General features: G+C 47.0%; 1 protein-coding gene across 4 annotated transcripts in view; it reads right to left on the reverse strand.

Annotated features, from left to right (window-relative positions):
- The window catches only part of LOC129025076 (cAMP-dependent protein kinase catalytic subunit PRKX-like), a 263528-nt gene that overhangs the window by 122250 nt on the left and 115288 nt on the right, over positions 1-25990 (reverse strand). For 3 of the 4 annotated variants that reach the window (XM_063660074.1, XM_063660072.1, XM_063660073.1), the window contains exons 3-9: positions 14242-14387; positions 10164-10422; positions 6648-6780; positions 6106-6247; positions 5146-5209; positions 4939-5036; positions 889-949 (exon numbers count right to left, since the gene is read on the reverse strand). In XM_063660074.1, the coding sequence (XP_063516144.1) occupies positions 889-949; positions 4939-5036; positions 5146-5209; positions 6106-6247; positions 6648-6780; positions 10164-10365 (700 nt within the window). In that variant the 5' untranslated portion in view covers positions 10366-10422; positions 14242-14387. The remainder of the gene's footprint in view (positions 1-888; positions 950-4938; positions 5037-5145; positions 5210-6105; positions 6248-6647; positions 6781-10163; positions 10423-14241; positions 14388-25990) is intronic. The other variant, XM_063660075.1, reaches the window with a different exon arrangement.

Below are 25990 nucleotides of genomic sequence, written 5' to 3' on the forward strand. Positions count from 1 at the left end.
GGGTATTTCAGGATCTCATTCTGTCACCTAGGCTAGAATACAGTGGTGCAATCACAGCGGGGTATTTCAGGATCTCATTCTGTCACCTAGGCTAGAATACAGTGGTGCAATCACAGCGGGGTATTTCAGGATCTCATTCTGTCACCTAGGCTAGAATACAGTGGTGCAATCACAGCGGGGTATTTCAGGATCTCATTCTGTCACCTAGGCTAGAATACAGTGCTGCAATCACAGCGGGGTATTTCAGGATCTCATTCTGTCACCTAGGCTAGAATACAGTGCTGCAATCACAGCTCACTGCAGCCTTCGTTTCCTGGCTCAAGCCATCCTCCTGCCTCAGCCTCCTGGGTAGCTAAAACTAGAGGTGTGTGCCACAGCACCCGACTAATGTTTTATATTTTTTGCAGAAATGGGGTCTTGCTCTGTCGTCCAGGCTGGTCTAGAACCCCTGGGCTCAAGTGACCCTCCTGTCTCAGCCTTCCAAAGTGCTGGAATTACAGGCATCAGCCACAGTGCCCAGCCTAATTTTGAATTATTATTATTATTAGTTTTTGAGACAGGGTCTGGCTCTGCCGCCCAGGATGGAGTGCAGTGGCGCAATCTTGGCTCACCGCAAACTCCATCTCCTGGGCTCAAGCCATCCTCCTACCTCAACCTCCCGAGTGGCTGGCACTACAGGTGTGGACCACCATGCCTGGCTAATTATTGTATTTTTTGTAGTGATGGGTTTCGCCATGTTGCCCAGGCTGGTCTTGAACTCCTGAGCTCATGCAATCCACCTGCTTCGGCTTCCCAAAGTGCTGGGATTACAGGCATAAGCCACTGGGCTCGACCTGAATTATTATTTTTGAATTACAAAAAAACAAACAACAACAACAAAAAACTCACCCGAATGAAAAGGAAACTGCTGTTTGGCTTCTCCTGTGTGGGCATCCCAAATTATTGTTGTCTGTGTTCCGCAAACAAAGGAAAAAGTTAGTAACTACTCTCGCAAAGTTTTCTCTGGAAACATTTATCATACAAGCAAAGACAGCGAGCCCTTCTCCTTATAAACCGGCACTGTCCAATAGAGATAGAGAGTGAGCCTTATGGGCTAGTTTCAGTTTTCTGGGATCCACATTAAAAAGAAAGAAACTGGTAAAATTAATTAGCAATCCATTATATTTAACTCCAATATGCCCCCAAATATTACCATTTCAACATGTAATCAGTATCAAAACCTTACTGGGATATTTGCCTTCTTTTTCTCCCATACGACATCATTAAAGTACAGCATGTTTTAAACTTAGCAATCCGGATGGCCACATTTGATGAACCTATCAGCCACATATGCTGGCATCTCCCTTAACTCATTTACGCCTGAGGTTGCAATTTTTTGAATTTTTGCAATCAGACCTTGGCGATGACCCTGAGCAGTAGGATATAAATAACTCCCACATGCTCAGCATTCCGATAATGGAACCTAGGCATAAATGGGTTTAAGGACAGAGCATCCCTAACCAATACTTGCAAGAACCACCAAAATTGGTAGGAATTCCTCCTCATCCCCAAATGCAGAAAACTGTTGAAAAACCTGGAACAAAGCATCTCCAGAGATCTTTGTGGCATTTGTTCCAAGTGAAGGGCTGCAGAGACGAGCATTTCTGAAAATGCCTCTGCCCATCCCTCCATGAACTGGGGACACTAGACATGGCAGAGCCATTGGCCTGCACTGGGGCCAGGCACCAATGTATTGGTCTAACAGTAAGTAGAAAGGTTGAGTTCTCCCTTGGAAAGCAAAGGAAATCATGAATTTTTATGAATTTACTGATGCTAGGAAGATACTTAGAGAACCAGCTCAATAAATAGCATTGGAGTTACATCTTCATCAACTGGAATTTTCAACTTAATTGGAAACTTTACACCTCTCTGTTACTGACGCTCAGTCAAAATGTCAAGATTTTGCTTTAAGAAGAAAGAGTTCTACTTTGTGTTGACTGCAGACATTTTCAGAGGAAAGCAAGCAGTGAGTGTCTTTGAAACTTGGTACTCCTGGGTTTGGGGTCAGTTCTAGACCAATTCACATTTCTTTGTTGGGGTATAACTCTTCTTAATTTAGCCATGCAAAAACAAATCTAACACTGCAGAGAATATATAAACTCTTTCACAGTTCTGATACCATTTCACATATTACATCAGCGACTGGTCTCTTAGTTGATGTTTATGTTAAATGTACATTGGACAAAAGAAAACAGTTACGCAAACATTTGAAGAACGTGACATATATTTTAGTCACTCTGTGTTGGTCAACACCAGCACCCCCTAAGTTACATTTTCTCCCTGAGTGTTATGTACAAGGACGTTATTTTCACTCCTGCTGTGGCTGACTTAAGTAATGATGGTGGATCGTACCCAGCCCAAGAGACTAACATAATTCCACATACACATTTTCACTGATCACACAGTCCATCACCTGGTGGTGTTCAGACTGATAATCAGTGAGAAAAACAATCATGAATGTTAACAGTCTCCAGGTAGGAAGGAGGCCAGGAAACAGCTATTTAGAATTCTACGGAAGTTAAAGGGCAGTAGTTACTGGTGACCAGGGCCTGAGTTCCCATCCCTCTGCACTCTGCACCAGCTGTGTGTCCCTAGGCAAATTAAGAACCCTCTCCAGGCCTCCAGTTCGTCCTCTATAGAATGGCAGTGATCATACTTGTGCCTGCCTCCTATCTTGGCAGTACCGGATGGGTTAATGCATGCAGTAGTGAAGTGCTTGATAAAGAAAAGTGCTGTCATTTTCATGAGTTATTTTAATAACTCAAGCAGCAATTACTGAGAGCCTACTGAATGCACAGCAAAGTGCTGCATATGCATGTTACTTGAATTAGAACATCTTGGCAAAAATCTGATAGTAGCTACATGAGAACGTTTATGTGTCAACCACAGCAACTCAGCTTTTAAAATATCATAAACCAGGCTACTAAGTCTGAAAGGCTTCTTGGCTTAAAAGAGAGAGAGAGCGACTATGAATGGATGATTTGCTGACCTAGTTGTACCCTAGTGCAAGAGTCCGCGAACTTTTTCCGTGAAGGGTCAGGTAGTAGCATTTCAGGCTTTGAGGGCCATCTGGTCTCTCTTGCAACTGCTCGTCTCTGCCATTGTAGCATGAAAGCAACCATGGAGAAGTCTCAGCAAAGGGGTGTGGTTGTGTCCCAATACAACTTTACTTAAATTTAAAAAACAGGTGAGGAGCCAGACTTGGCCTGTGTGGGCCACAGTTTGCCAAATGCAATTATTTCATTTAGCAATTTCTCCCAAAGTGGGATGATGTTCAGAGGTCAAGTCTATCATTTTTTTTATTTATTTATTTATTTATTTATTTATTTATTTATTTATTTATTTATTTACTTGAGATGAAGTTTTGCTCTTGTTGCCCAGGCTGGAGCGCAATGGCGCAATCTTGGCTCACCGCAACCTCTACCTCCCGGGTTCAAATGATTCCCCTGCCTCAGTCTCCTGAGTAGCTGGGATTACAGGCATGCGCCACCACGCCTGGCTAATTTTGTATTTTTAGTAGAGATGGGGCTTCTCCATGTTGGTCAGGCTGGTCTCGAACTCCCGACCTCAGGCGATCCGCCTGCCGTGGCCTCCCAAAGTGCTGGGATTACAGGCATGAGCCACCATGCCCGGCCAACTCTATCATTTTATAATAACTTTCAGAACTAGAAAGAATAGAAAGCTCTGACTCAGTAAGGTTTTCTTTTGTATTGTTTTGTTTTGAGACAGAGTCTCACTCTTCTTCCAGATCTAGGCTGGAGTGCAGAGGCGCAATCTCGGCTAACTGCAACCTCCTCTGCTTCCCTGGTTCAAGAGTTTCTCGCGCCTCAGTCTCTAAGTAGCTGGGATTACAGGCACCCGACACCATGCCCGGCTAAGTTTTGCATTTTTAGTAGAGACTGGGTTTCACCATGTTGGCCAGGCTGGTCTCGAACTTCAAGACCTAGTAAGTTTTCAAGTTATCCTGAAATCATCACAAAATGCAAAGCTTTGTGGAGGCCCGAGCATCCTCCAGTATTCAGGCATGGTTTCCAGTTGTTGTAGAAACACAAATTCATGTGAAAACACGTCTTTTTTTTCCCCCCCCATTCTAGATAATGCTTCTTTTCCAAAGCCATGACTTAGAATTCCTGCTGAGTCTCGGGAACACACAACTGTTCCATGAAGGCTGTCTGGGGTCATGACTCCAGCCAGCCTTGTCGCTGGACAAGCGAGGAAAGTGAAATGCATAGAGGCCGAGGTTGCTGGCTGGATCAGACTCGGGCCCGGGATGGAGTCTGCGTCCCCTTACTCGGCCCTTGGGTTGCCACTCCATTGACGGCTTTTAGATGCACCTGGACTTAACGCCACCGTGTCTCCCTGCAGCCCTGCCCAGGTGCAGAGCAAGTCAATTCTAACCTGGCTCCGTGGGCCATCGGGAGAGCGTGCCCTTGTAGCCAGGCTGCCTGACTCCTGCTCGGAGAAATCTGCAGTCTACGGTGGGAAGCAGCAGTTTATCAAACGAGGAAAGCCGAAGCCTGAAGAACACACACAGCCTGTGCCACTCGCCCCTCAGTGGGTGAAAGTTCAGGCAGGGCACGCCCCATACCACGTGGCTCCTTCCAGCAGCAACTGACAAATGCAATGTGGAGATTTTCCTCTCTCTACCACTGAACCATGTACCTCAAATAAAGGAAGCTTTGCACAAGGGTCTGCAGAACAGCAGAATGTATTAAGAGATGATGTGTTACAAATGAACAGAAAGATCAAAACCACAAAAACAAAGCCTAAACAAATCATTTTCATTTCTTAAGGGGAAGCACAAAGCCTACGAGTTCCAAGAAACCACGATGTTATTCTGAGATTAAAAATATATAACCACCTATAGATCAAAGGGATGTATTTTCAGCTAATACTCACTTTGTCTACACCAGCACTCAAAATGTAATTCCCCTTTCGGTTCCATTTCAAGGCAAAGATGGGGCCTTTATGTTGGCCTAAGGTGCTGGCCAGGTTACCTGTTAGTAAAAACAAACATGTTGACTTCAATGTCATGGTCTGTTCACTCAAGGGTTAAGTTCGGCAGCTCCTCTTACCCGACCTCAGCACGAGGGACACAGAACTCACCATCTTCCGTCCATATTCTTGCAAAACCGTCACATGAACCTGTAGCCAAGAGTGTTCCATTGGTCTGAGGGCCAGAAAGAGACAAAAACCCACAAAAACAACTTAGGAGCGGCAGCACCGAAGCAGCTCGGAGAGCCTCTCCCAGGATCCCGGTACATTGGAACCATTTGCCACTGTGTGTTCTTTAATGACAGAATTGAAAATACCATGCTGAAAGTGATCGTAAGACCTTGCAGAAAATACAAAGCAGTTAAACTGTGTGCATCCCATGTGTCAATGCACAGAACACCTGGTGCTGAAATCCCAAGGTGGAGAGTCACCTTTCCGGGGCTGCACGTCGTATCTCTCCAGGAGAACTACCTTGGGGCTCCCAGCCTACCTTCCCACCATGAGGCCACAGGCTCATTTTGCTAAGGCATGCGCACATGCAAAGATACGGCTACTGAATACACAGCTCGCTGCCTGCCAAATGCAGCCTTGTTAATAGCTCTCAGAAGCCAAGACTGGCCGGGGGCAGTGGCTCACGCCTGTAATCCCAGCACTTTGGGAGGCTGAGGCAGGAGGATCACATTGGGTCAGGAGTGCGAGAGCAGCCTGGTCGACATGGTGAAACCCCATCTCTACTAAAAATACAAAAATTAGCCAGGTGTGGTGGCACGAGCCTGTAATCCCAGCTATTCGGGAAGCTGAGGAAAGAGAATCGCTTGAACCCAGGAGGCAGAAGTTGCAGTGAGCTGAGATCACACCACTGCATTCCAGCCTGGGCAACAGAGCAAGACTCCGTCACAAAAAAAAAAAAAAGAAGCCAAGAACACCTCTCTGGCAGCCCATCAGAGTGGGGGCTGAGCACACGGGACCACCTGCCTCCTATGTCTGCATGGGTTCCATCGCTGCAGCCCCCGCCTGGTGGCTGGCCGATTTTACCAATTTCAAAGTGCCCAGGGGATGGAAGATGCTTACATTCCAGTCCAGTGAGGTGACATCTTTGTTACTCGGGACGTCATGGCCCCCTTCTCGTATACAGTGCCTCAACACGAGCTGGGTGGAGCCCCCGTTGCTATTCTCATTTAGGTTCCATATCCTTGCAGTTGAGTCTCCGGATCTGCAGAATAAAAACACAGGAGCCTCTGGTGTTTGGTTCAAATGGGGTAAGAAGCTCTCCACAGCTTGCTCTCTGGCCAGAGGGCATCTTCAGCACGTGCTCTTCTGTCTTTTTCATCCCTCTGGATCCCTGTTTCCCTCTTTGCCATCTTTGCATTTGGTAATTTAAATGCCGTTGTGTTCCTCACTACTGCATGCAGAAAACGACTTGGAACTACGGCTTCTCCACAATATGAGACACGTAGAGAAGTGGCTCATAGAACCACCCATTCCTCGGTCTGCCCACACACTGGGGTAAGAAGGGGAGTGTGTGTTCCTTAAGACAGAACTCTAGAGAAGAGTGAGCAGCTCGCATCTCCCATCTCCCCAACTCTGGAGCGCCCCCATCCTGACATCCTTACCCAGAGGCTAGCAAATCACTGACAGGATTCCAGGCACAAATGAACACCTCGGACTCATGGCCCCGAAGGACTGTGGCTTTGCTGGATGGAATCTCAACCTCTCCATCTATTTCCATTGGCTTCGCGTGATTATCTGTCACAAGAAACACAAAGAGACAAGTGGCTTACCAATACAAGAGAAACACACTTAAAGGGCGCTTTTGTTTCCAGAAACTTTTTTTTTATGTACTAAGTAATACTACCTCTGATGATTCTTTTTTTTTTTTTTTTTTTTTTTTTGAGACGGAATCTTGCTCTGTCGCCCAGGCTGGAGTGCAGTGGCACAATCTTGACTCACTGCAACCTCCACCTCCCAGGTTTAAGCAATTCTCATGCCTCAGCCTCTCAAGCAGCTGGGATTACAGGCATGTGCCACCACACCAGGCTAAGTTTTGTATTTTTAGTAGAGGCGGAGTTTCACCATGTTGCCAGGGTTGGTCTCAAACTCCTGGCCTCAAGGGATCCACCTGTCCCAGCCTCCCAAAATGCTGGAATTACAGGCGTCAGCCACCACGCCTGGCTTACCTCTGATGACTGTAACAAAATCGTGGCTTTAGTGCAATTTAGTAAATATTTTAGGTTTCTTTATATTTTGACAGTCTCTAAATTTCATTGAGGAATAAAAACAGTTTGCTAAGTGCAGTGGCTCACACCTAAAATCCCAGTGCCTCAGGAGGCTGAGGAGGGAGGACTGCTTGAGACTAGGAGTTCAACAGCAGCCTGGGCAACATAGCAAGACCCCATCTCTATAAAAACAACAACAACAAGAAATTAGCCAGGCATGGTGGTGCACACCTGTAGTCCCAGCTACTCAGGAGGCTGAGGTGGGAGGATCACTTCAGCCCAAGAGGTTGAGGCTGTAGTGAGCTATGATTGTGCCACTGCACCCCAGCCTGGGTGACAGTTATTCTTTATAACTGGGGCCAGCTAACTACAGCCCATGATCCAAACCTAGTCCCTGGCTGCTTCTGCATAAATAAAGTGTGACTGGCACACAGCCACTCCCCATGTTTTCAAATTGTCTATGGCTACTGTTATGGGCTAAACTATGTCTCTCTAAAATTCGTATCTTGAAGCCCCAATTTCCAGGGGCCTCAGAATGTGGCTGTATTTGGAGATGGGGCTTTTGAAAAGGTGAGCAGGGTAAAAGGAGGTCACACGGGTGGGCCCTAACCCAATGGGACTGGTGTCCTTATGAGAAGAGGAGATCAGGACACTGACACAACCAGAGGAACGAGCACATGAAGACATAGAGAGAAGACAGTCTCTACAAGCCAAGGAGAGAGGCCTCGCAAAGGAACCAGCCCTGCCCACACCTTGATCTTGGTCCTCCAGCCTCCAGAACTGTGAGAGCTAATTCTTAAACAGCCTGGTGTGTGGCCTTTTGTTACGGCAGCCTGAGCTGACTCTCACAGCTGTTTTTGCACTCTGACAGACTTCAGCAGCTGTGACAGAGACTGCATGACCCTCAAAGCCTGGGACATTTACTGTCTGTCCCTGTAAAGAAAGTTTGCTGGCCCCTGGTTTATGCTCCTGAGAAAGCAGCAATATAGCCTGATCATCAAACAATTAGCCATGGTTAACAGTTTCCCAATACGGTGAGGAACTGAGCATGCTTTGTCATGTCTTTTGTAAAGGTGCTCTGGTGGAAAACCTGGGAAACAGAAGCAATGTGATCTTAGGTTACGTGTCACTGAGTAGGAGTGCTATTTATGTAAAAAAATAAGAAAACGCCTGGTGGTCCTGCTTGGCTCGAGAAGCCTGATACAAAAGATTCAAACAACAATGGGACTCTTCAATGTTGGTGTTTCTTCCATGCTCTGAAAGTGTCATCTGGCTGGAAGAGAGGAAAAACATCTTTCTGCGTGTGGCAGACCCACTGCCCCTGGCAATGGCAAGAGGGAAACTGGCATCTTAGCCAGCCACGCAGTGGCAGGGGGCCTGGTAACTCCAGGCAGGCGTGACAGCCAGCATTTTCATTCTTATCAAAATGCGGCCTTCCAATGCTCCTGTCTCCATAGATTGGGCTGTGGGTCAGGCACAAGATGCAGGGTTTGAGAAGGGGGTTGGGGTGGCTGTTCCAGAATTTCAACCAGGGTGAACTGGCAACATGCACAGAGGAGGAGGGCCAGACTCTTCTTTTCCTGCCCCACAATTGTGGACCTTATCAACAGAAGGCTGGTGGGAGGTCTTTTCCTTTTACCTGAGGCAGGTGGCCTTTCTGTCACCCTATTGCAATAGAAACGTTATTAACAATCTGTGAACCTTCCATTAAATGCTGGATCTGCTTCTCCAAGAAGTTTTTAGCTGGTGCCTGTGGATGGTAACTTGTCACAGGGCTTGGCTCGGGCTGCAGCCTCATCAGAGGCAGCCGGCTGGCTCTCTACACACCAGGAAGTTGTGGAGCCAAGACGTACCAGGTAAGACAGCAACGTCATAGTCAGCTCGATCTTCAACGACTGCTGGGCTGCATGGCTGCTCTGAGGGCAACAACTTTCAAATAAGGAAGAACACACATACATACACTACACCATGCACAGGTGTGTGTGCGTGCACACACATGCACGCACACACACACATGCACATACACTACACCATGCACGCACACACACACATGCACATACACTACACCATGCACAGGTGTGCGTGCACGCGCACACACACGCACACAAACTCGTGCATGCACACGCACAGGAACGCACGTGCACATACGCACATGCGCACGCACACACACACATACACGCACATGCATGCATACACGTGCACACAGACACATACACACGCAGACATGCAGATATACACATGTACAACATACATATGCACACATGCATACCTGCACATGCGAGTGCACGCACACACGCGGTGCGCCATGCACGGCGTATATGCTCGCTCTGAACTTGCACCCTGAAGTGGCGTCCCTACGGGTGTATAGAGCACTATGTCTAAGTGGAGCAGGTTCTCTGCATAGAATTTTGGGCTCTCTGTCTGACTGGCCACATACTCACAGGCAATCACCTAACAGGGACTGATGTCCTGGGGTTTTCCAAAAACCAAAAAAGCCTATGCCGAGTGTCTGGGGCCCAGTGCCCTTGGCAGGAACTGCAAGCTCAATAATTATACCATAATTTGGCCAAAACCCCTCAACATGGAAGGCTGGAGGCTGAGACTAAAGGTGTGCATGAATGAAACACTTTTGTTTATCACGGGCAATAATCACGTGTTACATCAGAGTTCTCAGATTAGCAGCGCAGCACGATTTCCTAAAGTTGAAGATGAGGGTAAACAAGGTCAGGTCCAAGGGTTGTGATGGACAAAATGGAACGGGAAGTTCTTCTGGCCAGATTGTAAGCAAACACTAGAGAGCAGCTTCTAAGACATTTATAGCAGGCAGGTTTTAAAGAAGGCATTTGGATTTGCCCAAGAAGAAAACAGTGAACCCAGAGAGGCCCACCGAACTCCCAGAGCCCCTGCACTCACTGACTGAATGTGCTCTGTTCTCTTCCCCATTCACCGTGGCCTCTCTGTTCTTCGATGGATTTTGCTGGGAAACGCCGGCTGAGGTCGTGGTGGCTGTTGTCGCTGCTGCCGTGGCCGCAGCTGCTGCCGCCTCCGCACTGGCTTGCTGCTGAGAGAGCTTCTCTCGGAATGCCTGCTGCCGCGTCTGCACCACGTCGGGCATCACGGCGTCTATCAGTGACAGGGACTCTATGGGGCGGCCGTCGAACACTGTGCCATCCTGGGGGAAGCAAGCCAAGGTACAGCTGTCAGCTCACGTGGGTGAGGGCTCTGGGAATGGCCTCTGCTCTCTGGGCAGGAGAAGCACAGGGAAGTGGGGCGTAAACAGCTGGCTCCCAGCAACCGGGGGGCCACAGGGGAAGCGGCATGGACCCGGAGTCTGGGGTGAAGGGATCCCATGGTGGGCAAGGGGTAGGGAAGGGGACACGACAAACTGTTGGTAAGAACTAAGTGTGATGGTTGTTCTGAGTGTCAAACCCAATTGGGGCATTGAGGACAAAAAGGCCATTTATTCTTGACAGAAAGTGCTATCCGTGATGGCACGCTTCTCAACGTGGCGGGGGAGGGGGGGTGACTGTGACTCCTTGGGGGGCATTAGGCAACGTCTGGAGACTTTTTTGGCTGTTACAACTAAGGGAGGAGAGGTGCTCCTGGCATCTAGTGGGTGGAGCCAGGGATGCTGCTCAACATCCAACAGTGCCCAGGATGGCCCCACCACAGAGGAACATGCAGCCCCAAATACTGAGTGCTGCGGTGGAGAAGGCCTGCCCACGTGCTATCGCGACTGTGCAAAATCTCTGCAAATGACCATCCATTATACGGGAGGGTAACGCTTCAGAAGCAGAGCCCAAATGAGATGCACACAGCATTTAGGCCTGGATTCTGGGTCCATCTGTCCATGGGATTTAATAAAATAGGCACTTGCTGCTACTTGAAATGACTCCTTGGGTTCAGGCTTAGACTAACTATAGCCATGACACAATTGACATCATTTTGTTTTGGTTCATGTTTTTTTGACCATTCTTTGATTCTCTGATTTCCGTTTACCATGAAAAACTTTCCACACACGTTTAAAAATACAGCAGGAGGTTCTTTCCTTGTGAAGCACGCCAAATATTCGAATCAGGTGAACCTCAATAAGCCTTGGGGTTGTATCTGGATGTGCAAACACATGTTTATATGCTCTGAACCTGAATTACTTCAGAAATGAGGAAGAACTGAAAGGCTCAGGTTTCAGCTGAAGAACAACTAAATGAAACATCACTCCAGATGATTTCTGATTACAAGACAATATTCAAAATAAAGAAAACAATACAAGCTATGTAAAGAACTAGCTGCATCACCTCCTCAGGCACTCCTGGCCCTTGATTCTGGCCATGGAGTGGATAATGGTGACCGATGGGTCAAGACGCTCCCACACCCCCTTCCTCCTTCATATGTCCACACCCAAATGAACAAGCCCATGACAAAATGCGGTAACTGTCCAAGGTAGTAACAACATGTCCTCATTTAAACTCCGCGGGCACATTGTCTCTCTCTTTTTTTCCTTAGAGACAGGGTCTCGCTCTGTCATCCAGGCTGGAGTGCAGGGGCACAGTCATGGCTCACTGCAGCCTCAAACTCCTGGACCAAACTGATCTTCCTGCCTTAGCCTCCAAGTAGCTGGGATTACGAGCATGTGCCACTGCACCTGGCTAATTTTTTTTATTTTATGTAGAGATAGGGTCTCATTATATTGGCCAGGCTGGTCTAGAACTTCTGGCCTCAGGCAACCCTCCTGCCTTGGCTTCCCCAAGTGCTGGGATTATAGATGTGTGCTACTGCCCCTGGCGTCTCACTTTTCAATGATTAGAAACCATTGTGACAAATGGGACAGTCTTTCATTAGCCCCTAGAGTGCTGGAATCTGGAGTGCCGAGGGAAGGCAACTATGAAGGCTTCTCAACAGATGAGAGGTAGAAGGCAATGAGCAGAGAAAAACAGAGTCACAGGCACCTTGAGATCTGAGGGCTGGCTGGACCTTGGGGACATGTCCTCTTAGATACACTCGTGTGTGTTTTGCAGTGAGGAAACTATTAGGCAGGGCCAGAAGGAGTCAGCGGAAGATCCCGGGCACACAGTGTGAAGGGGTTTGCCAGGGAAAAAGGAGCACAAGAGAGGAAGAAACACCGGAGTTTCGAAAGCCACAGCTTTGTGAAAAATGGCAGGCAGAAGTGCAAGAAAGAAAACAGGGACTGGGTACAGCGGCTCACACCTCTACTCCCAGCACTTTGGGAGGCCAAGGCGGGAGGATCGCTTGAGCCCAGGAGTTCAAGACCAGCAAGACCTCATCTCTACAAAAAATAAAAAAATTATCTGGACGTGGTGGTGTGTACCTATAAGTTCCAGCTGCTCAGGAGGCTGAGGCAGGAGGATCTTTTGAGCCAGGAGGTTGAGGCTGCAGTGAGCTATGACTGTACCATTGTACTTCCACCTGGGTGACAGAGAGAGACCCTGTCTCAAAAAAAAAAAAAAAAAGAAAAGAAAAGAAAAAAGGATATATTACTTTGTGATTTTCTAAAAGAGTTTTTTAAAAGGTAAAGAGAAAGCAGTGTAACATGCTGTGAAGGAGAAAGGTTTGTAAGGGCGAGACCAGTTCCCAGAAAGATGGGACAGAGGGAATCCTGGAAGAATGTGACTGCCAGGTGGGATGGATGACGGTACAGTATGGAAAAGTTCAGTAGAATCACGCGCCTGGATCAGAGGAGGAGAAAGAAGCTGCAGGGGACTGAGAAATCAGTTACAGGGACTGTCTGTGGTCCCAGTGCTTTGGGAGGCTGAGGCAGGAGGATCACTTGAGCCCAGGAGGTGGAGGCTGCAGTAAGCCATGATTGTGCCACTGCACCCTAGCCTGGGCAACAGTGTGAGACTCAGTCTCTAAAAATAAAATAGGGACTCAGGTGAAGGTGGCAAGTAAGGTTGTGGATCCCATTATTCCCCAGAAGTCAAGGGGATCTTCTTTACTGCAGAATCATGAGACCAGAATAGGAGGACACAAGAGAGGGTGAGGTGTGTGGTTTAAAACCAAAATTGGCATAAAATTGGCACAACTGCTCACTGTGGACCAATGTAAAAGGTGGGAGGGGTTCCAAGCCAAGTGCGCAGTTTTAATGTGCATTTATTTTTCCATCCTCCTAACCCATCTGCTCTACAACGAGCCCGGTAATGAAAGCATCCCTTGAGATCCTCCTTAACACAAGAGCCATCACCTCTCTGCCCTGACGCAGCCTCTGGTGATGCCCTCTATCGGGTTCTGCTGAAATACAGATTCCACCTGACCATGTGTGGGGCCCCTCTCTAACCAACCTGCTCCAGAAATCAAGAAGAGACAGCAAGTCTGCATAAGTGCAAGGCAAACGTCCACCCCGAAGCCCAGAGCGGCTGAAGATGTGCCGCATCTTTTTCAGATGTGGCGGTGTAAGTGTTTACATCAGCTAACAGCCAGTGATTCTACATTTAAGTCAAAAACACACACCCATGTGGGAGGGGCACTGGAAGCTTGCTGCTGTGTATCCACACAACTGGTATTAACACAAAGTGGAAAAAAACCCAACTTACTTTCTTCTTCTTCCTCTTTTTTTTTTCTTTTTTAATTTTAGAGATGGAGTCTCACTGCGTTGCCCAGGCTGGAGTGTACTGGTGCAATTATAGCTTACTGCAGCCTCAACCTCTCAGGCTTAAGTGATCTGATCCTGTCACCTCAGCCTCCCGAGAGCTGGGGCTACCGGTGCGTACCACCACACTGGGCTAATTAAAAAATTGTTTTTTGTAGAAATGCTGTTACACCATGTTGTCCAGGCTGGTCTCAAACTCCTGGGGTCAAGTAGACTTCCTGCCTCAGCCTCCCAAAGTCCTGGGATTACAGGCATGAGAAACTGCACCCTGCCGCGGAATTAATCCCAAATGCCTGAGGGAAATGCATGTTAGCTTCCAGTGTGTTCCAAGCTCTTGCAGCTTCCCAGGGCTCTGCTGTTTGGGGGCCGGGCCCAGCAGCTACATACCTCGTTGATACTGATCTCGGCCTCTACATACTGCAGGCCCTTCTGGAGAATGGAGATGAGGGCAGCCGGTGGCACTAGCGTCCCAATGATGTTGGACTGGCTGATGTGGCTCTCAATCCCAAATGTGAAAGCCGAGTGGGAAAAACCTGTGGCAAGAGGGGAAAGCCGAGGTTGAGTGAGACCCGAATTGAAGGAGGGAGGTGCAGCCACTGAGATCTGAAGGTGGCCCGCAGACTTCAAACACACTTAATTTGCAGGGACAGACACGGCTGTAGAATGCCCAGGGATGCTTCTGATTTGGGTTCAGTAAGGTGGGAAAGGGCAGGAAGAGAGGGAGGGACTTCAGACCCACGAAGACCAGGGTTGGTATGTGATGAAACAAGGGACTTTAATGGTAAAACCGTTTCAGTGTTATTAAGAACAAAGCAGAACAGACAACAGTTTGCCCTGCAAGCCCCGGTTGGACATTCCTGTTACTCAAATTTGGCTCCAGGCTCCCCCCTAAAACTCCGTGGTTCGTAAGACTGTGCAGAAGCTCAGGCTGAAGCCTCTCTGTGTCACCCCCTGAAAGCACACAGGGCACCTCTCTTCAGCCCAAGATGAGGGAACAGCAAACGCTGACCCTGAGTGCTCCTGGCACGCGGGGCAAGTGTATCACAACTCAACAACTGAAGACGGAGAAGAGGCCGTTCTGGACTGACTGGTGTGGCACTGAGTCATTTTCTCAAGACACTGGGAATTTTCTCTTTGCTAATTGATGCTGGCTCTTTTCCTCTCCTCCCCCAGTGCATCTCTTTCACTGCCGCTCTAGGAAGCTGCTGACCAATGATGCTTGGCAATTTAAAGGTGTTTTCAGATCAGCTTTGGATGAAGGCTCTTGAATGAAGCTGTCGGGGAGGGGGTCAGGACCGAATACACAGAAAGCCATGCCTTGCTCTTGTGGATGGCGCCTGCTTCAAGGAAAGAAGGCAGTGGTGCAGGGCATCTATGTGGAGGTCTGGGGGTGATGAGGAAGCTGCGACAGCCCTTCATCAAGGAGAGAGACGGAGGTGGCATCCCACCGCCAGCAAGCCTAGGCTGCTGCAGGGAGTTTCCTAAAACAGGCAACCCCGCCTGGCAGGGGTGGGTCACTTTGCTTGGTGCAGAGGCGGCCTGGGGGTGCACAGGAGCTTGAAATCCTTGGGAGGTGGAGGTCATGGGGGGATCTCGTGTGAGGAACATGGACCCCCAGTGCTCGGCTCCCTGGCAAAAGGTGGGGTGGACACCAAGGCATTCCCATGGTGTGGCTTTCAACTCTCACAGTTTACATCTTCCATGCATGAGGCAAATGAGCAGGAAGCAGGGAGTTCGGAAAGCAGCCACTCTACCTCCCTGATTAGGCCACTCTGCAGGCTGAGAATCTGCTTATCCCAGGAGGCAGGACTGTCAGCCTTGCTGGACAGGTGATCCTCTTCCGCCGTCTTTCATTCAGCCAATGGGGGGCAGTGGCAGCCGGCTTCCCTCTGCTTCCATATCAGTGCCCTTCTGCCTTGCCTTATCCAAATGCAAACTGACCTTGCAATAAACGAAACGCTCACCAGATGGGAATGTTCCTCCAGGAGATGAGCTCTGCGCTGTGCTCTCCTTGCTGCTTTCTGACACTTCACTTTTCTCTGCCTACTCTCCCTCCTCCTCAATCCACCCTCTGTTCTGTCCCCACCACCAGGTTGTAAAGAACATATCAAATGTGTAGTTGAGATTTATCTAACAGAGTAATAGGGTAGCTGCTATTAATTTTACAATCAATTGCATAGAGGCTTGCATATTTCTTTACTAAACTATAACTGCCTACATTAGGTTGCACAGGAGCCCTTTCCAGGTTCCCCTATCCTCAAGGGTTCCTCCGCCCCTGTGTTTTTGGAGGATATAAGTCAAGGCTGTTTACAACAACCTTACCTTTTCCTTCTAACTTGTTTTCTCTCTCCCTATCCACCTTCCTTTTCCCCTACCCACTCCTACCAAAATAAAGCAACCCACCCTTGGGTTCACCAACGACTCTATTCTCCGCCATGCTATACAGAGTTTTACCTGCAAGCTTTTATCATTGAGGTCTTTGGAAAAGCGTGGAAGAGAAAACCCCCAGTCAATGGATAAAGCGGGACCTCACTGCATTCCTGGCTTGACGATCCACTACATGGAATCCTCCTTATCTACTCTGGGCCACAGTGATTCCTCTCTCACAGACAGCATGACTCTCGCGGCTGATGGGGGCCACTCACGTGGCTCCTACTAAATGGCTTCAAGCCTCTCAGCATCATTCTGTCACTGCCTCTTTCCCCTGGATGAATCAGTCTCTGAGATCTTTTGAGGGTAACTGACAGCCTCCTGTTGCTCAGTTTGTAGGGGTGGGGCTGAGATCGAAGCCTGGGCAGCCAGAAACCACTCTTAGCTACCACGAAACAGTATCTAGAAACATCTACTGAATGCACCAGAATGCAGCATTATGTGCTGATGACGGCACCTGAGAAGCAAACCTCATGGCTGATGGAGCAACTGTGGAAGGAAAGTCTCATGCTCCTGGGACATTTCATTCATCCACTCTGACTCATTCATTCCCGCAAGCAGCACTGGGCCCCAGAACTGGTACCTGCAGTCACATGCTCTGTGAAACAGAGCCGATTCTGACCACATTACCATCTTCAACCAAACCTGGGCACTCTGTCCACTACCTCAGTCTTTGTAGCAGCTGTATGGAATTGGTACTGTTTTTGTTTCACACAGAAGGACAAACATTGGAGACATCAGGTAACCCGCCCAAGGATCATGTGATATGACGCTGAACTGAACTGTGAACTGTAGACTATGTGACTCCGAGATTCCGCTTTTTACTTTACACTCCAAGACCCACCCACAAGCACAGGAACCAAAATTCTTGAATTCCCTGCATGGACACGGACTCCATTTCCACCTGGCCGCTCAGCTAGACCACCGGCAGCTCTGAACAGCAGCCAGCGTGGGTGCAGCTCAGGCAACTCACAAAGAAAGGTGTGCAAAGCTCAGTCTAACCCACGGCGGGAGTGTGCCCTTGATTTCTCTCTCATCTGGGTTTTTAATGTTGAGTACATGTTTTGGCTGCATAACTTTATCTCTCTACATGATTATGCTCTCCAACACAGATTTCATTTCTAGATCATGTGGACAACAGTATCCACATTCAATTAAGTCTTCTTGGAACAAAGAGATGAACCAGTAAAGATGGACGAAGGGTGTGGCGTCTTGAGACTTCTGCAAAGAGCTGAAAGTCGTCTGCCAAAAGGAATATCCTGTGCAGATGCACAATGACAAATGCGCAGGATAAAGTTCTACAGGGGTAACTTGAAGGTCTTTCATCAGCTTGGGTCCTCTTTTGGAGAGGGTAGGTTGTCATGACTGGAAATTAGGCACCTTCATAAAGACCTGGAAGATGTGCATTCCATGCCATGGTTAACAGAAGTCCTCCTATTTGCTGAAATTTTCACTAGCTGCATTTCTCTGAATGGATCTCTACATGGCCTCTAGAGCAATGGTTTTTCAGACCACTTGCTTGCAAGACTTTCTTACTGATTTCTGGCCATGCGGTCTCATGAAGGCAAGCAGGAGGGCTGGATGGAGAAAATGTCAGCAGCAGGCAGGATGGCTGGGTTCTGTCCTCGTTCTGCCACTGGGTGCCTGGCCCATGTCGCTTCATTTGGCTGGGCCTGCATTTCCTCCTCTGTGGTACAGGGATAAAAAGTACCTTGAGGTGCTGATGAGACACATAGACGGGACAGCAGCCAGACCCCCGACACATTTGATGGACAGAAGACCATAGCTGAGTGGAAAGGTTGCTGTCCCAGCTTTCCTTGCTGGAACAATAAGGATGTCAGATGAAATGGCCACTAGGATATTTGCTGGTTCTGATATTCATTCTGGGACAGGAAGATGCCTGCTACGTTCTGAATGTTTGTGTCCCCCCCAGATTTGTATGTGGGAGACAAATCCCCAAAGTGACGGTATTAAGAGGTGGGGCCTTCAGGAAGCAATTAAATCATGAGGGCTCCACTCTCGTGAATGGGATCAGTGTCCCTATAAAAGAGGCTCAAGCAAGCTCCCCTGCCCCTTCCACCATGTGAAGACACAGAAGGAGCCATCCATGTGAAACAGGACCTCACCAGACACCAAATCTGCTGGCGTCTTGATCTGGGACTTCTCAGCCTCCAGAACTGTGAGCAATACACTTTGGTTGTATATAAATTACTCAGTCTAAGGTACTGGTTACAGCCCATACAAACTAACACAATGCCCAAGGACTATGTAATAAAGGCTGCTTGACCACTTCCTCTTAGGCCACAGTTGCTGGAACCAGGTGCCAGGGTGCTGCGGAAGGTAATGCCTGCCTCCACACCTGCCAGCATCTCACCCCTCCCACTTGGACTCCAGGGCTAATGGGCGCATTCATTTGCAGTCTGCCAGAGTGGTGAGAATTCGGTGCCTTGTGCCTCCTCAGCTTTCCTGCATCTCTGAACACATCTCCGCTGCCCAACAAGACATCCGTAGGAACGAACACCAGAATGTCGATGACAAACGAAGCATCAAGGACTGCCCCTGCGGCAGGTGCAGAAGTAGTTAAAGGGCAGGAGAACAAAGAGCTTGGTGGTACCTCGATGAAAGATCGTGTGAGGGTGTTGGGTTAGTGTCCTTGGTGTCACCAGTAGGCCAGCCTAGAGACATTCCTGAAGACACTAGGCTTGCCACCTACTTAGGAGGCGTATCCCTGATGAATCTCTTCACAGCAGGGTTTCTCAACCACGGCATGGCTGACTTTTAGGCTGGCTCATTCCTTGCTGTGGGGGACACAGTCCCATGCATTGTACGATGTTGAGCAGCACCCCCGGCCTCTACCCACTAGATGCCAGTAGCACACTCCCATTGTAACAACCAAAAATGTTTCCAATATTGTCCCATCAACCCCACCATGCTTGGGGAATTGACACCCTGAAAGGCCACTACCCCCAGCTCTACTCTCCTTACATTTCTGCTTGGTTCTTGGTTGTTGCTATTGAAAAGCAGGCCACCCTCTGCATGCAATTGGTCATAGACCTTAGGTAACACACAGTAACAGAGCATAATCAGATGAGGTAAAATTATTCCCAGGGAGAAAAAAAAGAGTATAATCATGATAAACTGAAAGGCTTACACAAAGGACAACATTTTATAAAGGATGGTAGGATCTTCCACGTAAAGTCCTGTCTATTTGGAATAAAACGTGTAATAGTCTCACAAGAGAAGAAACAGTCTGTATAAGAATTTGTCTCATCTAACTAGGCAACATAAACATTTAAAACAAACCAAGTACATGTATTGCGTTTCTTGCAATTATGACACTGCTAAACCACACCCCTCACAAACGACTTCACAAACCATTGATTTATACAGTGAACTACTACGCCCAGCTAATGTTGGCCTGACTCATCAGCAAAATCTGCTAAGTTATCAATCACTGGCCTTTCGAAATCTGCTAAGTTATCAATCACTGGCCTTTCGAAATCTGCTAAGTTATCAATCACTGGCCTTTCGAAATCTGCTAAGTTATCAATCACTGGCCTTTCGAAATCTGCTAAGTTATCAATCACTGGCCTTTCGAAATCTGCTAAGTTATCAATCACTGGCCTTTCGAAATCTGCTAAGTTGTCAATCACTGGCCTTTCGAAATCTGCTAAGTTGTCAATCACTGGCCTTTCGAAATCTGCTAAGTTGTCAATCACTGGCCTTTCGAAATCTGCTAAGTTGTCAATCACTGGCCTTTCGAAATCTGCTAAGTTATCAATCACTGGCCTTTCGAAATCTGCTAAGTTATCAATCACTGGCCTTTCGAAATCTGCTAAGTTGTCAATCACTGGCCTTTCGAAATCTGCTAAGTTATCAATCACTGGCCTTTCGAAATACTGCTTCCTTGGCAGAGAAAAGTAGCATTTAATACTCAGGCAGCTGGGGGGTTGCTTTTGCATCTTCAGCTAAAACAAACACCAAAGGTATCAATTTGTAACGTTAAAACTGGAATTTTTTTAAGTATTTAACAGACTTACATACTTGTAATACTGACAGCTATCCAAAGCTGATGGGCACCATCTGCTATCTGTACACTGTCTAGATCATGGGCTTGCAAACTGAGGCCCACAGACCAAGTCTGGCTCACTGCCAGTGTGTGTAAATAAAGTTTTATTGAGATACAACCACATCCATGAGGTTCCCGTGTCTCAGCTGGTGTTAATGTGCCACTAACCCTACTTGCCAGCATCTTTTCCTCCTTCCTGCCATCATGTGTCCTAGGTCCGCATCACCAAGATGGCGCATTCTCCTCAAAAATGCTGGGTTTTGCTCTTTATTTTTCTTGAAGTGCTCTTCTTACTTTGCCTAAAAACTTCTGGTTCAAATCCAGCTCAGATAGCACTCTATGCCCTTTCTCAAGCTGCTGGAGAAAAGGTGACAACTGCCGCATTCCTGGACATCAAGTACTCTCTGGTGGCCTCCACATTTCCGACGGTACTCAAAATAATTTTAAGTAGCATGAGGGCAAATGTTTGAAATTTAATAGCTATTTGAATGTATGTTATGCGAACAATAGAACTAAATGAAACTAGTATACTAATAGGTATTGGTATATCTAATAAAAAGCAACTGTTTGAATTTAAGAAAAATATTAAGAAAATACTCCAGGTGTATGCAAATATGGTGAAAATTCAGATAACGAGCAAAGAACTAAGACTGGCACTGGGTGTGGTGGCTTATGCCTGTAATCCCAGCACTTTGCAAGGTCGAGGTGGAAGGATCATTTGAAGCCAGGGATTCAACACCAGACTGGGCAACAAAATGAGACCCTATCTTTACAAAAAATAAAAATAATTAGTTGAGTGTGGTGGCCCGTGCCTGCACTCACAGCTAGTGGGGGGCGGGGCTGAGGCGGGAGGATCATTTGTGCCCAGGAGGCTGAGGCTACGGTGAGCCATGATTGTGCCACTGCACTCCAGCCTGGGCAACACAGAGAGACTCTGTCTTTAAAAAAACAATAAATAGGTCAGGTGCAGTGACTCACACTTGTAATCCCAGCACTTTTTTGGAGGCGAAGGTGGGTGAATCGCTTGAGCGCAGGAGTTCGAGACTAGTCTGGGCAACATGATGAAACACTGCCTCTATAAAAACTACGAAAAATTAGCTGGGTGTGGTAGCACATTCCTGTGGTCCCAGCTACTTGGGGAGACTGACGTGGGAGGACTGCTTGAGCCCAGGAGGCTGAGGCTGCAGTGAGCCAAGATCATGCCACTGCATTCCAGCCTGGGCAACGCAGTGAGATCCTGTATCACACACGAAATACATATGGGGCGGGGGGAGGAGGGCAGGCAGCCCCTTCTCTGCTGTGCTGCTCATTGCAACCTTACTTCATATTTTCATACTTCCTCTAATAAAACTGCCATTTTTAAAAATTAAAAATATATGTATTATCTTAATTGTTGTATTGTTATTTTTGTTTTTTCCAATGTATTATTTTTCCAATTTATTATTATTCTTCTTATTTTTGAGAAAGAATTTCGCTCGCTGCCCAGGCTGGAGTGCAATGGCACGATCTCAGCTCACTGCAACCTCTGCCTCCCGGGTTCAAGTGATTCTCCTGCCTCAGCCTCCCAAGTAACTGGGATTACAGGCATGCGCCACTATGCCCAGCTAATTTTGTAGTTTTAGTAGAGATGAGGTTTCACTACGTTGGACAGGCTGGTCTCAAACTCCTGACCTCAGGTGATCCACCCACCTCGACTTCCCAAAGTGCTGGGATTACTACAGGCGTGAGCCACCGCGCCTAGCCCCCAATTTATTTTTGATTCACAGTTGGTTGAATTTGTGGATGGGGAACCTGTGGATATGGAGGGCCGACTGTATTTGAAAGCATCACGTAGTACATGATAGCTATATATACATATGTATCTATATGTAGATATAGATACATATATATAATTTTTATTACATTATTTTCAATGAATGTTGAATAAATGAAAAAATGAGAAAGATTCCAAAGCCAGATGGATGATGTTCTGAATCCCAGCTGTATGACCTCCTTGAAGTGACTTGGGTAGGCCAGGACCTTCTCAGTACCTTGGGTTTCTCATCTGTAAATGAGGATGGAGCTGTTTCTACTTCCTAGGGATTGGTAGGAATAAACAGTTTCATCTGTCAATATTTGGAATCATGCCTGGCACACAGCAAGTGCTTGATACATGTGAGATATTGTTACTACAACAAAACAGTGATGGGGGGATAGAGGTAACACTGACAAGGGTAGGATATCTGGGTGCCAGGTGGTGGGGAGGGAACTGAAGACAAGGAGGCAGTGGGAAAGATAACATGGAAAAAAATGTTTGAACACAATCCTGATGTTTTTCTACTAAATAGTGCTAATTCTGAATGCTTCTCTCCGCCCTTCTAAATTCATATATTGAAATCTAACCCCCAAGGGGATGGCATTAGGAGGTGGGGCCTTTGGGAGGTGATGAGGGTGGAGCCCTCATGAATGGGATGAGTGTCCTTATACAAGAGACCCCAGAGAGCTCCCTTGCCTCTTCCACCATGTGAGGACACAGTGAGAAGGCGCCGTCTATGAACCAGGAAGCGGGTCCCCACCAGACACTGAATCTCCCACACCTTGATGTTGGACTCCCAGCCTGCAGAAATGTGAGAAAAAAATCTCTGTTGTTTATGGTATTTTGTCATAGCAGCTCGAATGGACTAAGGCAAAGAGTGACATAATCACAGGGTAGAGGAAGCTTATCTTTGGAGTGGACAGACCGTGGTAGGGAAATGGTGATGGTACCAAGGGTGGGATTACATTAAAGAGTGCTCGTTAAGCGTCATTCAAAATATCAGTATGGATGGCAATGGAGAAGTCGGGGATACACACCGTGACTTGGAGGGGAGGAGTCACTGGCGAGATTGGGAGTGGACACTCAGACTTGGGGGATCAGCAGAGAGACTGGGGATGGGACTCAGACTTCAGGAGGAAGGGAGTGGCATATTACTACAGGCACAGATGTGGGAGGGTAAAAAGAACATCATCTTGAGGACAGTAGTAGTTGAGAAGTGAACGGAGAAGGAGGCACCAGCAAAGGGATGTACAGAGACTTCAGGGAAGACGGACAGTGTTGTGTCTCACAGTCCAGACAACTCACTTGCTGTTCGGTCTGGAAAGCAAGAAAGGGAATGGAATTTGGCATAAAACGTATCAATGCTGGACACTTTTTTTTTTTTTTTTTTTTTTTTTTTGCACACGAAGTTGCTTTATTTAAAACTCTGTGAAAAACTATATAAATATAAAGCAATATTATTATTTATTACCAACTTGCTCTCTTCTAACTGTGGGCAGAAAGAGAGATCTAATGAAATTTGTTGTGCTAAACCACTTACACTAATGTATACTCTTTTTTCACAACCAGGCTTCATTTGCCTCACCAGAATTACATACTTGGAATTCTTTATGTTATATCTCATGGCACAATCCATAAATTTGTGAATCAGTAACACATTCTTTTGGAAGCCCCTATTGTTCAGTTTTTGTTAGAACCCGGGTGAGCACATGAGGAATTAGGGCTCCAGCGTTACCATGTGCCCCACAGCTCTGTGACATTGGACTGCCTGCAGAAACTGCTTAATGGTGCTGGTGGCAGTCCTCATGCTCGGTCTCGGAAATGGCTGAGAGAGGGTTTGATTTTTTTTTCACACATTTCAAAAGGCACATTTACATTTTAAGTGCTTGAGTAAACAGACCAAGCAAGTGTAGAAATTGCAGTGGTGAGAAAGAAGCTTCAAGTATTCTAAGACACTAGAGTGATTCTGGTCAGGTTCCATTATTGATAAGCCAACACTTGGGTGAGATCTCCTCAGGGATTAGAGCATCTCCCAGAATCCCGTTGGTTTTTATCCATTCATTCCAGCTTCTAAAGGTCATGTCCATCATGACTCTAAAGTTGTAGGACAGATCTGAGAGCACTTCTCTCTGCTCTCCGCCTTCCCTTTGGGTTTGCTTGTTGATTAACAATAGTATCAATACTTCTTTATTAGTTTTTATTGAGATATAATTCACATACCATAAAATATGCCATTTAAAGTGTATAATTTGGCCGGGGGCGGTGGCTCACACCTGTAATCCCAGACTTTGGGAAGCTGAGGCAGGTGGATCATGAGATCAGGAGTTCCAGACCGGCCTGGCCAACATGGTGAAACTCCGTCTATACTAAAAATACAAAAATTAGCCAGGTATGGTGGCAGGCGCCTGTAATCCCAGCTACTCGGGAGGCTGAGGCAGAGAATTGCTTGAACCCGGGAGGTGGAGTTTGCAGCGAGCTGAGATTGCGCCATTGCACTCCAGCCTAGGCGACAGAGTGAGACTCCGTCTCAATCAATCAATCAATCAATCAATCAATAAAATAAAGTGTATAATTCAGTAGTTTCTAACATATTCATAAGATTGTCTTCCCTTTGTTTTGTTTCCTCTTTAAATTTCCTAGGGAAAAGGGAGAGCCCTCATTACTCACACATTGATTCAACACATATTTACTGAGAACCCAAAAAGTCAAATAAAAATCCCTGCCCTTTTGGATCTTGCATTATAGTGGGGAGCACCATAAAAAAATAAAATAAGTAAAGTATAAAGTATGTCAGAAGTGATACGTCAATGGAGAAGAAGACAGTAGGAAAGGGAAAGGGTATACTCGTTGGTGGTGGGTGAGGTGGGAGGGGGATTGTGATTTTAAATTGGATAACTAGGGAATGTCTCATGACAGGTAACATTTAAGCAAAGATTTGAAAGAAATGAGGGAGCAAGTCAAGTGCTTATCCGGGGGAATGGCATCCAGCCAGAGGAAAAGGTAGTACAACAAGTGCAGAGACCCTGAGGTAAGAGGTGTTCCAGAAACAGCCAAGAGGCTAGTGTGGCTGAAGATTACTAATTGAGCAGAATAGTGAGAAATGAGAACCGAAGGGTCGATGGAGGCCAAATTAAGCAGGGTCTTGAGCCACTTGTAAAGACTTCGGCTTTTCTTCTGAGTAAGACAGGGAGCCACTGTGGAGTGTCAGCCGAGAAATGCCATGAACCAATTTACTTTGAATAGGATCATGGTGGCTGCTCTGTGGACTGCAGAGGACAAAGGAAGAAGAGAACCACCTAGTTATGAGGCTAACTGCAATAATCTAGGTGGGACAGGGCAGAACCTGCCACAGATGGCATTGGTAATGCTGAGATGCTGAGAAATGGTCAGTTTCTGCATAGACTTTGAATGTAGCGCCAACAGGATTGGCTGGTGGAGAGCATGTGGGGTGTAAGAGAAAGAAAAGTCAAGGATAACTCAGATGAAATCTGCAATGTTGAATGGTAACAGCCAATTAATGGGGCTGCATAGGTGGTCCAATAGGACAACTTGGCATACTGCATTTATCCAATAGGAAACTTAAACACTTAGGCTTGAAGATACATAAATTGTTCTGGAGTTTCTCAAGTTAATAAAAAACAAAAAAAGTACCTGTTATCACACTATTTCCAAAATATAATCTGGCTGCTTAAACACCAAGTTGCCAAACAGATTCTAATGTGATTTTGTTTTTATTTTGAAGCTAAAGACGTAACCAGTGGCCAACTACCTTAATTGGGAAATTTAACACATTGCAATTGTTGTTGGAAAATAACAAAGTGATCAGTTCTGTTTGGGGTTAC

Source organism: Pongo pygmaeus, chromosome X, assembly GCF_028885625.2.
Source record: "Pongo pygmaeus isolate AG05252 chromosome X, NHGRI_mPonPyg2-v2.0_pri, whole genome shotgun sequence".
Classification (NCBI taxonomy): Eukaryota; Metazoa; Chordata; class Mammalia; order Primates; family Hominidae; genus Pongo; species Pongo pygmaeus.